Source organism: Stegostoma tigrinum, chromosome 27 (genome assembly GCF_030684315.1).
Source record: "Stegostoma tigrinum isolate sSteTig4 chromosome 27, sSteTig4.hap1, whole genome shotgun sequence".
In the NCBI taxonomy this organism is placed as follows: domain Eukaryota; kingdom Metazoa; phylum Chordata; class Chondrichthyes; order Orectolobiformes; family Stegostomatidae; genus Stegostoma; species Stegostoma tigrinum.
In genome coordinates this window covers 45640687-45653770 of record NC_081380.1, presented here as the reverse complement: position 1 = coordinate 45653770, position 13084 = coordinate 45640687, and the positions used below count along the sequence as shown (strand labels likewise).

Below are 13084 nucleotides of genomic sequence, written 5' to 3'. Positions count from 1 at the left end.
GAACTCCCCAACTGAAATGACAAATTAACTTTTTCCTCTGATGCTGTATTCTCTGCCAAGTCCAAATAACATATAGAATTTTCTATCTGAAAACTTTATGGACTACACTGTTAACTTTGAAATTGCTGACCAAACCCAGCACGTCTGGCAGCATTAGTGGACTTCAAACGTTCACATTGTTTTCTTCCCACAGATGCTGCAAGACCTGTCGAGTTTCACCAACAGAGATAATAGGAACTGCAGATGCTGGAGAATCCCAGCTAATAAGGTACGGAGCTGGATGAACACAGCAGGCCAAGCAGCATCTTAGGAGCACAAAAGCTGACATTTCGGGCCTAGACCCTTCATCAGAAATGGGGGAGGGGAAGGGGGTTCTGAAATAAATAGGGAGAGAGGGGGAGGCGGATAGAAGATGGATAGAGGAGAAGATAGGTGGAGAGGAGACAGACAGGTCAAAGAGGCGGGGATGGAGCCAATGAAGGTGAGTGTAGGTGGAGAGGTAAGGAGGAGATATGTCAGTCCAGGGAGGATGGACAGGTCAAGGGGCGGGATGAGGTTAGTAGGTAGGAAATGGGGTGCGGCTTGAGGTGGGGAGGGGCTGGGATAGAGGAAGAACAGGTTAGGGAAGCAGGGACGAACTGGGCTGGTTTTGGGATGCGGGGGGGGGGCGGGGGAAGAGAGAGATTTTGAAGCTGGTGAAATCCACATTGATACCATTGCGCTGCAGGGTTCCCAAGCGGAATATGAGTTGCTGCTCCTGCAACCTTCGGGTGGCATCATTGTGGCACTGCAGGAGACCCATGATGGACATGTCGTCAGAGGAATAGGAGGGGTGAGTTGAAATGGTTCGCGACTGGGAGGTGCAGTTGTTTAATGCGAACCGAGAGTAGGTGTTCTGCAAAGCAGTCCCCAAGGCTCCGCTTCGTTTCCCCGATGTAGAGGGAGACAGACCGTGTACAGCGGATGCAGTATACCACATTGCCGGATGTGCAGGTGAACATCTGCTTATGTGGAAAGTCATCTTGGGGCCTGGGATGGGGGTGAGGGAGGAGGTGTGGGGGCAGGTGTAGCAATTCCTGCGGTTGCAGGGGAAGGTGCCGGGTGTGGTGGGGTTGGAGGGAAGTTTGGAGCGGACAAGGGAGTCGCGGAGAGAGTGGTCTCTCCGGAAGGCAGACAAGGGTGGGGAGGGAAAAATGTATTTGGTGGCGGGGTCGGATTTCAGATGGCAGAAGTATCGGAGGATGATGCATTGGATCCAGAGGTTGGTGGGATGGTATGTGAGGGCAAGGGGGATTCTTTTGTTTCAAATCTCCAACATCTGCAGTTCTGTTTTAATACACCAATAACTCTGTTCACTTATAAACTCTGCTAATGTAAATAAATTCCCACGTGCTTCCTAAAGTATTTCTCCCAGACTGTTTTTAAAAAGACACCACCCCAGATATAGCAATGGTAGGAACTGCCGATGCTGGAGAATGAGATTACACAGTGAGAGGCTGGACGAACACAGCAGGTCAAGCAGCATTCGAGGAGCAGGGAAGCTTGACGTTTCAGAAGAAGGGTCCCGACCCGTAACGTCAAGCTTCCCTGCTCCTCTGATGCTGCCTGGCCTGCTGTGTTCATCCAGCCTCACACCGTGTCACCCAAGGTATACTTCAGCTCATTAGACACAAAGGTAACAGTAACAAGGAAAAGGCAATATATACTGGCCCAGCCAGTGATGTCCATGAGGGACTAAAACCAAAACCAAATTTATCACAAGTTCAAATTTTAAAAATCCAAATTCAAAAATAAATTATATTTTAACATCTAAAATCACACACCTTCTATCCCATCAGGGGTGTCATCTCAGAGTAAGTGTCCACTTAAGACAGAGATAAGGGGTAGATTCATTCCCTTACAGGGTAATGAATCTGTGGAATTCTTTACTGCAGAGGGCTATTGAGGCTGGATCATTAAGTATGTTCAAAGCTGAGATAGACATATTTTTAAACAGTAAAACAATCAAGGATTATGGGGAAAAGGCAGGAACGGTCACTGGGCCAGATACATTAACTCTGATTTTTCTTCACTGATGCTGTCGGACCTACTGAGCTTTTCCAGTAACTTCTGTTCTCCTAGCTTCTCCATCATGTCTGTTCTGATGATGCTAACTTCAGTAAGCCTCAGAAATGTTCACCTTCATCCTCAACTGTGGATTCCCGAGCACCGCAGTTGATAGGGCCCTCAGCCGGGTCTGACCCATCTCTCGCACTTCTCCCCCACAGCAGTGATAGGGTCACCTTGTCCTCACCTTCTCATCCAAAGAATCATGAGCTACCATTTCTGCCACCAAACTCATATTTCCTTCCCTTGGCAGCCTTCTGCAGGGACTGTTCCCTCCAGGACACACTGGTCCATTCCTCTTCTCCATACCCTCGCTGCACCTTCCTATGAATTCTCAGAAGGTGTGACACCGACCTGTTTACTTCCTCCCCCCTCACTATCCAAAGCCCCAGAAACATCTTCCAGATGAAGCAGTGCTTTAGCTGTGCTTCACCCAATCTAGTGTACTGTTTTTGTTGCTCACTATGGGGTCTCCTCTACACTGGGGGGAAGAAACGCTGAATGGGTGACCACTTTGCAGAACATGTAAATTCTACCTGCAAAAATGACCCCGAGCTTCCTGTTGCCTGCCACTTCAATTCACAACTGTGCTCCCTGTCTCTGACACCTCTGTCTCAGGCTTGCAGCAGTGTTCCAGCAAAGCTCAGCACAAGTTGGAAGACCAATATCGCCTTTTCCATTTGGGAAATTTTGCAGCCTTCAGGACTTAGTGGTCAGTTCAGTAACGTTAGGGCCTGAGCACCTCCTTCTTCACCTTTACCCACCCCCATATCCCAGGCCTTGCTATCACAGCCCATTTTCATTCATTAACAGTGTTACTCACTTTCCCCAGCTCATCATTACCTTTTCTATTGGCTGCCCAACTCTCTCCCTGGGTTCCAGCTCCACCTATCGTTTCCAATCTCCCCTCCCCATCTTCAGCATCTATACCACCTTTTTCTAGCTACAGTCACTTCTGAAGGAAGGTCGCTGGACCTGAAATGTTAAGCTCTGCTATCTCTCCACAGATGCTGCCAGACCTGTTGAGTTTCTCCAGAGTTTCTTCTGTTTTTGTTACAAAGAGAACTGCTTTAGGTTGAGTTCAAGTTGGCTACAGGAGTGGTTTGGACACCCCTACCTCAAAGGGACATATGGTAAGGGAACTGTAATATTATGACTTTTCCCATGCTAATGCTATACATGTGACTGCTTGACGCAGAAATGCGAGCACCCACTTTATAAGCAGAGCTCACGACATGTGCTTTCATTACTGAACAACACTGTGAATCCAGCCAGTTCCTGATTATAGCAAGTTTCTATTCCACATGGATACTGACCGCATGGTTCTTTCTGGCGACTATGATGTTCTGTAGAATTCGGAGTTCCCCACTTGGTCCTTCTTCCCACAGTTCAGTGCTCTGAAAGAGAAAGAGGTAGTGAATGTGCCTGTTAAGATTTTGCCATTGTCTCCCATGGTGAGCTCTGGCACTTGTCCCAGCTTCTCCATCACGTCTGTTCTGATGATGCTAACTTTGGCAAGCCTCAGAAATGCTCACCACCTTCCTCAACTGAGGATTCCCAAGCACCGCGGTTGATAGGGCCCTCAGCCGGGTCTGACCCATCTCTCGCACTTCTCCCCCTGCTCCTCCCTCCCACAGCAGTGATAGGGTCATCCCTGTCCTCACCTACCACCCCACATCCAAAGAATCACCAGCTGCCATTTCTGCCTCCACCAAACCCACATTTTCCAAATTTACATTTAATTCTCCGATGGAAACAGCTCATAAGATTTATCCAAGATACCTGTTTCCATGCTGACCCCAGGTTTAAAGGCATCACCACCAAGACTAGGTCAGCATCATCCACTCAGATAAGACGAGGTGGTAGGTAGTAGTGTTGGGGCAAGAGGACCAGGAGTAGGCAACTGACTAAAAAGATCCTGTCACCTGAATCGCATTAAAGAGAGATATTCAGACACCCAGCATTGGTATCAAGCACTTTCAGGTCAACTTTAGCATCCTCATGCTCATTAAAAAAACTTCCTAACACAACAGTGGACAATATCTCGTCTCCCTTGGTGAGTGCGATCGTTAGCACCAAAAAGGTATACACTCACGCTGGGATCCAAAAAGAACAGAGGGGTAGACCAGCAGAAATATCGTTGAAAACTTCACAAACAGGGAGCCACTCAGAAATGCACTAGCAGTGTAACAACAAACATGGCAGCCAAGCTCTCTCCCATAACTGAGAGATGACCAGTGTATCTGATCAGTGGGGGGAATATTGACCAAAACACCAAAATCTCCTGCAATAGGGCCGAGGAATCGTAGTCATCCACCTGAAGAGACAGACAGAGCCTTGTCTAAATGACTCAGCGCTGGACTGAGAGAGCTTAAACTCACTTCAGTACCACTGCCCAGGTCATCAGATTCAAGCCAGAGAGGCCAGAAAAGAGCCAGTATTTTACCCAGATAATAAAATGTGAGGCTGGATGAACACAGCAGGCCAAGCAGCATCTCAGGAGCACAAAAGCTGACGTTTCGGGCCTAGACCCTTCATCAGAGAGGGGGATGGGGAGAGGGAACTGGAATAAATAGGGAGAGAGGGGGAGGCGGACCGAAGATGGAGAGTAAAGAAGATAGGTGGAGAGAGTGTAGGTGGGGAGGTAGGGAGGGGATAGGTCAGTCCAGGGAAGACGGACTGGTCAAGGAGGTGGGATGAGGTTAGTAGGTAGCTCAGTCCAGCCCAGCCACTCACAATTACCTGAACAATGTTGTATGGCACCTCTTGAGGCAGGTATTCCAATAACCGCTCGCGGATCAGATTACAGCAGATTTCCTGGGGTGATTGGTCAGTGAGGACTGCACTGTGATAATCCCAGGATCCTGGCCTGGCCTTTGATATCAGGTACCGCTGAACACAGGAGAAAGATCATGGCATAGGATTTCAAGATTTTATTGAGATTGTAAAAACACACATTCTTGAACCCATCGACACTTTGCTTCAATGACCTTCCCCAGTTACTCCAACAGCTCCTACTGTAACCTGCCAATTTTGTTCGTATTAATAACATTTGATAAATGCCTCAGGACTTCTAAGGATACTAAAAATGCTACATAAATGTAATAATCCCTGAAGTACTTATCAACATTCCCTATACACCCTGAATGGATTTACTTTTAAAGTTCTGAACACACCAGCAAATGAATGAGGAAATTGACGGTCTTTAACTATCCTACTGATTCCTTTAATCATTTTGAAAACGTCAATTAAATCATCCAACAATCTACTGTATTTTAAGGTCAGTGAAGTCCTTTCCTGCAGTCTGTCCTTCTAATTTAATCTTTCGAGCCCAGGTATCATTCTGGTAAATCTGTGCCCTGTCACTCCAAGACCATCAAATCCTACATCTGAGAGACAGGGCCAGGACTGCACGCAGTTACACCAAATATTTTCTAACCAAAGTTTTGTTAACTCAAATAATAAATTAATACCTTCACATTGCAGATCTTCAGGAACTAAAGGCCAATGTTTCATTAGCTTTTCAATTATGCCACCATGGACCCATCACGGCACTGACCAATTGGAAATGGTTTCGCTCACCTGCAGAGTTTCCACTTCCTCTCCGCTGACAGCAGAAAGCATAAACACTTCCTTGAAGTGAGGCCACCCTCGCTGATTCTTCAAACCCCCCAAATTCCTGCACGGGTCGGTTAACTGCTGCTCCTGCTTGGTGTCTGGACTGGCTGGTGGTTGCGTGTTGCTGTCACTGCCAGAGGTGTGGTCAACAGATATGCTTACCCGAGGCAATTCGGGGTTTCCCTGCGAACAGGCAGGGAGGGTTCTCTCACGCATAACTGCCACGTTGTCCACGGCCCCAGATTCAACTGCTGTCTCACCAACATTCCCACACTTGCTCTTCCCGGTTCTGCCTTTTCCAGATGGCACGCTCTGCTGCGGCAGAGAATTGAACTTGGATTTTATTTTCAGTTTCTTATCGTTGACTACTCCCTCAGTCAGCCTGGCTGTCAAATCCAGGAGGAGGCCTTTATTCTTTAATCGGTCCACCTAGCACCAACCAACAAACAGGGAGACAGGGTCAATGGCCCTTTTTGTGTGTTCTATTCTGCTAATTCCATTTAATGAACACCTCTACATTGATCTTGTTAATGTTTCTGCCTCACACAGAAAATTTGCAGTTCCATAACACTTTTCTTGCTCTCACAATGGCCCAAAGCTCTTTACTGCGCAGTCACTGTTGCATCCAAGATAACAAAGTGTGGAGCTGGATAAACACAGCAGGCCAAGCAGCATCTTAAGATGTAAAATTAAACTGCCACAGAACAAACAACCAAATCAGAAAGTCTGTTTTTGTTTGTGAACAAATATTAATTATAGGATGAAAACTTATGAAAGAAACACAGGAGAATTTTACTACACTTGTTAGGAATGTTAAGATGGGACCTTTCAAGTCTACCTGAGGGCCTCACATCAAAGGCCATACTCCTCAGTCCTGCAGCAAGGGCCGTCAGCACAGACTAGCAGCCCCAGAAGATGGGGGCTCAATCTTCTGATGTCGAGCTGGAACACAGTCTACAGAAATAGCCTTGCTTATTTCAGTGGGAGGTCTCTTATATTGCTTATCTAGTTCCCAAGATCTGGAAGGAGGCCCACATTTCCAAAACGGGCGCAAGTTAAGAAAAGAGAAGCTTAGATGATGTCAGTTTTGTACCTTGTTCAGGACCAGAACTGCTGGCACTTGGGAATATGTTGTAAGGCATTTCAACAATTCAGCGTGGAGTTGGTTGCGTGTCCAGTGGTCTGAGACATCCACCAAAACAAGCACTACGAGGCAAACACAGGAAAGGTTTTCACTCATACTCAGTAGGTACCCGTGCTGTGAAGTGTGTGGATCAAACTTCTCTCTCACTCACCCAAGTCTGCCTTTTCCACTGAGTGCCAGGGGTCAACCAGCAATGACTTCTCCAGGTTGTGCCTGGTAGGAATGGAAATGTAACTTATTAAACAGATCAGAGAAATTGCAAAATGTGAAATTAAAAATGGAAAATACGAACAGGTGGAACCTTTTTCCTTTGATGGCAGGAACGAGACCAGGGGTGTCCAGAAGAACCTGAACAGAAAGTGACAGAGAAGAGAAATTGATCAGGAACAGCAAGAGAATGAAAATTAATCTGCACCTCCAGAACATGGCACAATGATTCCAGGTTTATCACAAGGCATTTGGGAAATTAAGCAGTGACTAAATGTTAAGACTTGAGCATCTTGGGAAGGAGACAAGAAAGGGCAGGATAAAGCAACAAGTAGGAATTTAGGAGATAAGAGTTTCCAAATGCAGCTGTGGCATATGCGACAGATCTAACAAGGACTTGAGATGTGAGAGGTATCACAGGTGGTGATAATCTGCGAGCCCTCAGCTGCTGAAGATTTTGAGGAATGAGTTGACACTGGAGGTTTTAGGTTCATCCAAGAGGACTATTCTACAAGTTGTGAAACTGAGTGGTTAGCATATTTATGAAAACAAAGAATCGAGGAGAGGCTCTCACAGAGAAGTTAGGTTCAAAAAAATGTGAGAGAAACTAGAAAAAGACAGGGCTATGGTCAAGGGCAGAGCTGGATGGTCAGTGCAGATATGTTTTGCTGGTTCAAGGGAAGAAGCTGAATGATGGTCTCAATCTTTAGTGACAAAATTCAAATTGCACTTGGGGCAACGCACAGAAGAGAGGGGTTTAAGGAGACAGTTAGTTGGACTTAGCTGCAGACAGCTCGTCATTTCTCTCTGTGGAACCAATCAATAAGACCTGTGCAATAAAATGGAATGGACACTCAATTTAACTCATCCTTTCCTGCAATGCCTGAAACTGTCACTTTTAAGGTTTGCACTTCACCGAAGAGTCATAGCCCAGCAAGAAGCAACAAGCTCAAAAGGGGAATACAAACGGTCAGGTCCACTCATTTCCAAACTTGACCACTTCACTCAAAACCTCACCCTTTCCAAAACAAAATTCAATAAGATGGAACTAAAGCCCTTGGAAAACAAACCAAAATCCTTCACAAAAAAGCTGGACACGCACAATTTGCGTCGCTCCATCAGTGATGACTCCTTGAGCTCGACGGCGTGTTGTATGAACTTTGCTTGAAACAGGAAAGACCTACAACATGATAAACAGAGAACATTAAATAACGGGCAATAACAATTGAAGTACGTTGTTCTAACCAGTCAGCAAACAGGGTAATAAGTCATATCCTGTTAAACATCACGTTCGTCTATTTAAGTGTAAAATTTATCTCAAGATATCCCCACTCTTCACTGTTAAATGTCAATTTGTATTATTTTATAGACAAATGTGTATAACACTTTCTGTCACAAGTTATGTCAAGTGGAAGCTGGAAATCTTCCTCAGGGTCATCTCAGGACGGTCAATTAACAGGGGCTTCAGTCCAGTTTCTTTACCACTCCGTCCCTGTTCTGCATTACAGAAATTTCTCCTGGTCTCCACTCTTCCTCAGGCCTCTCCTCTTCTCTGCCATTCTACTTGAATAGGAACCCATTTCATGTGTAACATTTTCCAGTTCTGGGACAAGGTCATTGACCTGAAATATTGACTGTTTTTTTCCTTTCTTGCCTGACCTGCTGAATGTTTCCAGCGTTGGCAGATAGCATCCAGATAAGATTAAAAGCATCAAGTCCTCCTTTAAAACAGTGAGCTGTGCTTACCTTTCTGCGAAGAAGTTGGTTGGACAGGGTGGATTTACCAGCATTCGGAGCCCCAATAATGGCGACCCGGAGCACTCGTGAGTTTACAGGCTGGTCTGGCTGGAGGAGGAGGAGATCATCCTGCTCAGCTGGGAGGACAGAAACACTGCTTTAATCACTCAGGAAGCTGAATCTTGTGAAGAGAGTGCCAGGCAGAGTCAAGAATACACAACGAATATCTGAACGGAAATTGTTTAGAGCAACTTACAACAGCTGCAGTAGGCACTGCACCTCAAAATTGTCATAGCGGCCCCAAAGAGGGTACAGTGCATATTAACCACAATTACACCTGGGGTGAGAATGTTAAATTACAAAGACAAGTTGGATAGACTAAGCTTGAATTGCCTTGGGTTTAGAAATGTTTAAGATAAGGACAGGATGTGGAAGAAAAGCAGTTGAGGTACAGGTCAGTCACGACACAAGTGAATTACAGAACACATTTTGTGGCTGAATGGCCTCCCTTTGTTCCAAGGTGCGAACATACATCACCAACACCACATAAAGCACTACATTTAAAAAAAAAGTTGGTAATGTGTAGACTCTTCAGCATCTCAAAATATTTCAACTTACATTTCTTCCACTCCAATGAATATTTAAACATAACATGGTGAGGGGCAAAATGATGAGAAAAATTGACAAATATTCCACTTCAGGCCCATCACAAAACAGAATAAAACCTCCATCAGAGTGACTTAGGACCAGCATAAGAAAGCTCATGTTGCGGTGTCAACTTTCTCTTAATGCACCAACTATGTAAAGATTTTGTCTAAGCAAGTTGCTCATAATTATGTATAAATTGGCAATAGCATGCAAACCGCCATACCCTGGCAGCAGTGTGCAAGTAAACAGCAAAACGTCCTGCTGTGCATCACACTGGTCTCCTAATCCATCATTTATTATACATTACTGTCTCCCCCATTCTTCAAAACATTGATTTGTACCAAACCTTGGGAGTTTGCAGGAGGTTAAAACTTATACCCAATTTGACAAAACTTGCTTGGAGAAAAACATTTAGACCAGTAGGTTAAAAAAACTTATAAGTCATCCAACTTTAAAAACAATCTCAGCGAAACAGAACTCACCCTTACTCACAGTGACAGCAGGTGGGTATTCTCCAACGATACCTTCAGTTTCTTGTTTCAGGACACCATACATCCTTCCTAAAGCTGAAGTACGGCTGTGGTGACTAGCAAGTGAGTGGGTAACTCTGGGGAGGCAGTCATTTTGCAGAAAGGCAAAAGCTGATAACCACAAACACAGTAGACAATGTTACAAAAAACAGCTCAAACAGTCAACCTTATCTTTTTCCAAGCATCTCCCTATTCACTTGCATATAACCTATTACTTTTCTAACTTTGAATTTTGATTAAAGCTAATTCACATCAAACATTAAGTTTTTCTCTGCACAGACGGTGCTGATCTGAGTACTCGCAGTATTGTTTTCTCATTTCAAAACAACGTAAGCAAAATTATCTGGCAGGCCATGCAGCTTTTTCCCACTCATAAAACATGTTCACATAAACTCATCACACGGAGTAAATTGACCAGTTATATATGAAACTTCCACTTCAGTGCCCCGCACATGCTTTCAAATAGAATTATATAGATTCTTCATCTTGTAAAATAAGGAGATCAATCAGTCCATTAGATGTTCCATTGGTCCTCTCTGGTATTAGTGAAACTCCACTGCACTGATTGTTTTGCTAAATGCGAGAAGTTACATGTTTTCTCAGGAATTTTCCACCGTCGGCATCACCCAATGAAGCACCTGAAGATTGGCAACAACTTTTAAGTCAGGTGAATATACCAGAATTCAGTCCAATTGGCTTTATTTCAGGAATCTCACAGCCCTAGAGAAGACCAGGGGTCACTTCCAGAGCTTATTTAAGTAACATTTAGTTTTTTTTTTAAATCTATGTTACTTGAACTCCAACTGTTCATAATCTGCATCCAAGTCATGCTCATCTTTGGGGAAATATCTTGAATTAACTGATAACTCAAGTGTAAATTTATCATTTTTGATTTAAAGGTCCAATTGCGAAAAATAAACTTGGCCTGCTTAACATAGAACATAACAGCACAGAACAGGCCCTTCAGCCCACAATGTTGTGCCGACCATTGATCCTCACGTATGGTGTGGCTTAAATGGGTGTGAAATTTACGAGGGTCATGCAGTTAGGTCACTCCCAAAAAAAATTGCATATTGTCTTAATGAAGATAGATTGCATACAAGAGTGCCTGTGTATATTTTTAGTAATGGTAATAGCAAACAAGTTAAACTAAATGTTGATTGCCTCCCAAAAAAAGGCCTCCAATTTACGTTGCAAAATTGCACATGTGCAGTGCTTAAGTTATAACTTTCAATTATAAAATGTCAAACAGTAACAGGACACATTTCTGGAGGAGCAGTGCTGTTGGTGAGGGAGAAAATGCAGCCATAGACTAAGAGACATATTTTGTGTGTTGTGAAATCTTCCAACACCAGAGTCACAAGCAGCAAGCTGCCAGTTTATCCTCACATCTGAAAGACGCAACATGACAACACTTTCCAATCCTGTCCTGGAGTGAGAGCCGAGGCCTTGGTCATCTAACTATTACCTTGTTAGGGGCAGTTAGGCCCAGGCAATATTTTCCAGCCTGATCACAGAAGCATACCCAATGAATAAGAAAAGTATGTAGGCGATTCAGAATCTTAGCTGAATCTCAAATTCCCTTCCTAAAGCTTTTTCCTGAACTTTAAACCTTTCTGACTAAACATCTGGTCACAGATAATGGGAACTGCAGATGCTGGAGAATCTGAGATAACAAAGTGTGGGGCTGGATGAGCACAGCAGGCCAAGCAGCATCTCAGGAGCACAAAAGCTACCTGTTCTCTCCAGAGATGCTGCTACATCTGCCAAGTATCTCCAACATTCTTTAGCCTGGTCCTGCTATTACCTTGCACCATTTTATTTCCCTAATTACCAAAAATATATCTCAAACTTAAATATACACAAGGATTCAGCACCAACGGCTCTCTGCGGCAAAGAGTTCCAAAGACTCTCAACACGGTCCTAGATTCTACCAAGACTGGAAACATCCTCCCTGCATTTACCACATCAAGCCCCTGAAGAATTCTACATTTCAATGAGACCAACTCTCATTCTTTTAAATTCCAGCGAGTAGTGTCCCAATCTCCCAATCTGTTTCGCCTTTGCTGTTAGGACAATCCCTCCAACCCAAGGATCATCCTTGTGACCCTTCTCTGAACTGACTCCAATAAAATGATATATTTCTTTAAATAAGGAGAGCAAAACTGCCCACAGCATTCCAGATAATCTTGTAGTTACTTGTTTCACTCAGGTGAGGGGATTTCTGTTAAAACTCAATCAGGGAAGGTGTAGCCGATCAGAGATTTTCTAGTGAACGCCGGTGAACACAAGCCGCGGACTCGGGTTTGAATGGGGTCCTGCTGCTCGGCCCCCACGCCCCAGCTCAGCCTTGACTGGGCCTCGGTCCAGTGGCCTCGGAGGTACCGCCTGGTACTGACCTGCTTGGCGGCCCGAGCAAGGCCTGCGGCCTACGCTCACCAGGCCGAGCCACGCTTTGCCCAAGAGACCGGCCATTGACCCGGCCGCTGTTCTCTTCAGAGGCTCCGCTCCGTCAAGGAACCGCTACCGCCGCCATGACACCCGCCGGGCATTGTGGGAGTGCACCGCGGCATGCTGGGATATGTCCCTACCGGCTCCCACAGCGCCACCTGCAGCAGGGGAGGCGGTAGCGCAGGCCAAACCTGCGGAATCACTCTGCTGAGGGGTGGAGTCCGTCTGTACTGGGATTGGTGGGGGAGGGAGTAACTCTGTCCTGGGATTGAGGGGGGGGGGTGGAGACTCTCTGTACTGGGATTGAGGGGGAGAGTCACTCTGTACTGGGTTTGGTGGGGGGGAGGAGTAACTCTGTCCTGGGATTGGTGGGGGGTGGAGTCACTCTGTACTGGGATTGGTGGAGGGAGGAGTCACTCTGTCCTGGGATTGGTGGGGGGGTGGAGTCACTCTGTACTGGGATTGGTGGGGGGGTGGAGTCACTCTGTACTGGGATTGGTGGGGGGAGGAGTCACTCTGTACTGGGATTAGTGGGGGAGGAGTCACTCTATACTGGGATTGGTGGGGGGAGGAGTCACTCTGTCCTGGGATTGGTGGGGGGGAGGAGTAACTCTGTCCTGGGATTGGTGGGGGGAGGAGTAAC

The 13084-nt window shown here is 45.6% G+C and overlaps 1 protein-coding gene across 1 annotated transcript in view; it reads right to left on the bottom strand.

Annotated features, from left to right (window-relative positions):
- Window positions 1–12544, bottom strand: part of eral1 (Era-like 12S mitochondrial rRNA chaperone 1) — a 14673-nt gene extending 2129 nt beyond the window's left edge. The window contains exons 1-10 of the mRNA XM_059655429.1: window positions 12390–12544; window positions 9943–10101; window positions 8822–8949; window positions 8178–8255; window positions 7170–7216; window positions 7020–7081; window positions 6818–6930; window positions 5689–6153; window positions 4849–4998; window positions 3423–3503 (exon numbers count right to left, since the gene is read on the bottom strand). Of these exons, the coding sequence (XP_059511412.1) occupies window positions 3423–3503; window positions 4849–4998; window positions 5689–6153; window positions 6818–6930; window positions 7020–7081; window positions 7170–7216; window positions 8178–8255; window positions 8822–8949; window positions 9943–10101; window positions 12390–12465 (1359 nt within the window). The 5' untranslated portion in view covers window positions 12466–12544. The remainder of the gene's footprint in view (window positions 1–3422; window positions 3504–4848; window positions 4999–5688; window positions 6154–6817; window positions 6931–7019; window positions 7082–7169; window positions 7217–8177; window positions 8256–8821; window positions 8950–9942; window positions 10102–12389) is intronic.
- Window positions 12545–13084: the final 540 nt, after the last annotated feature.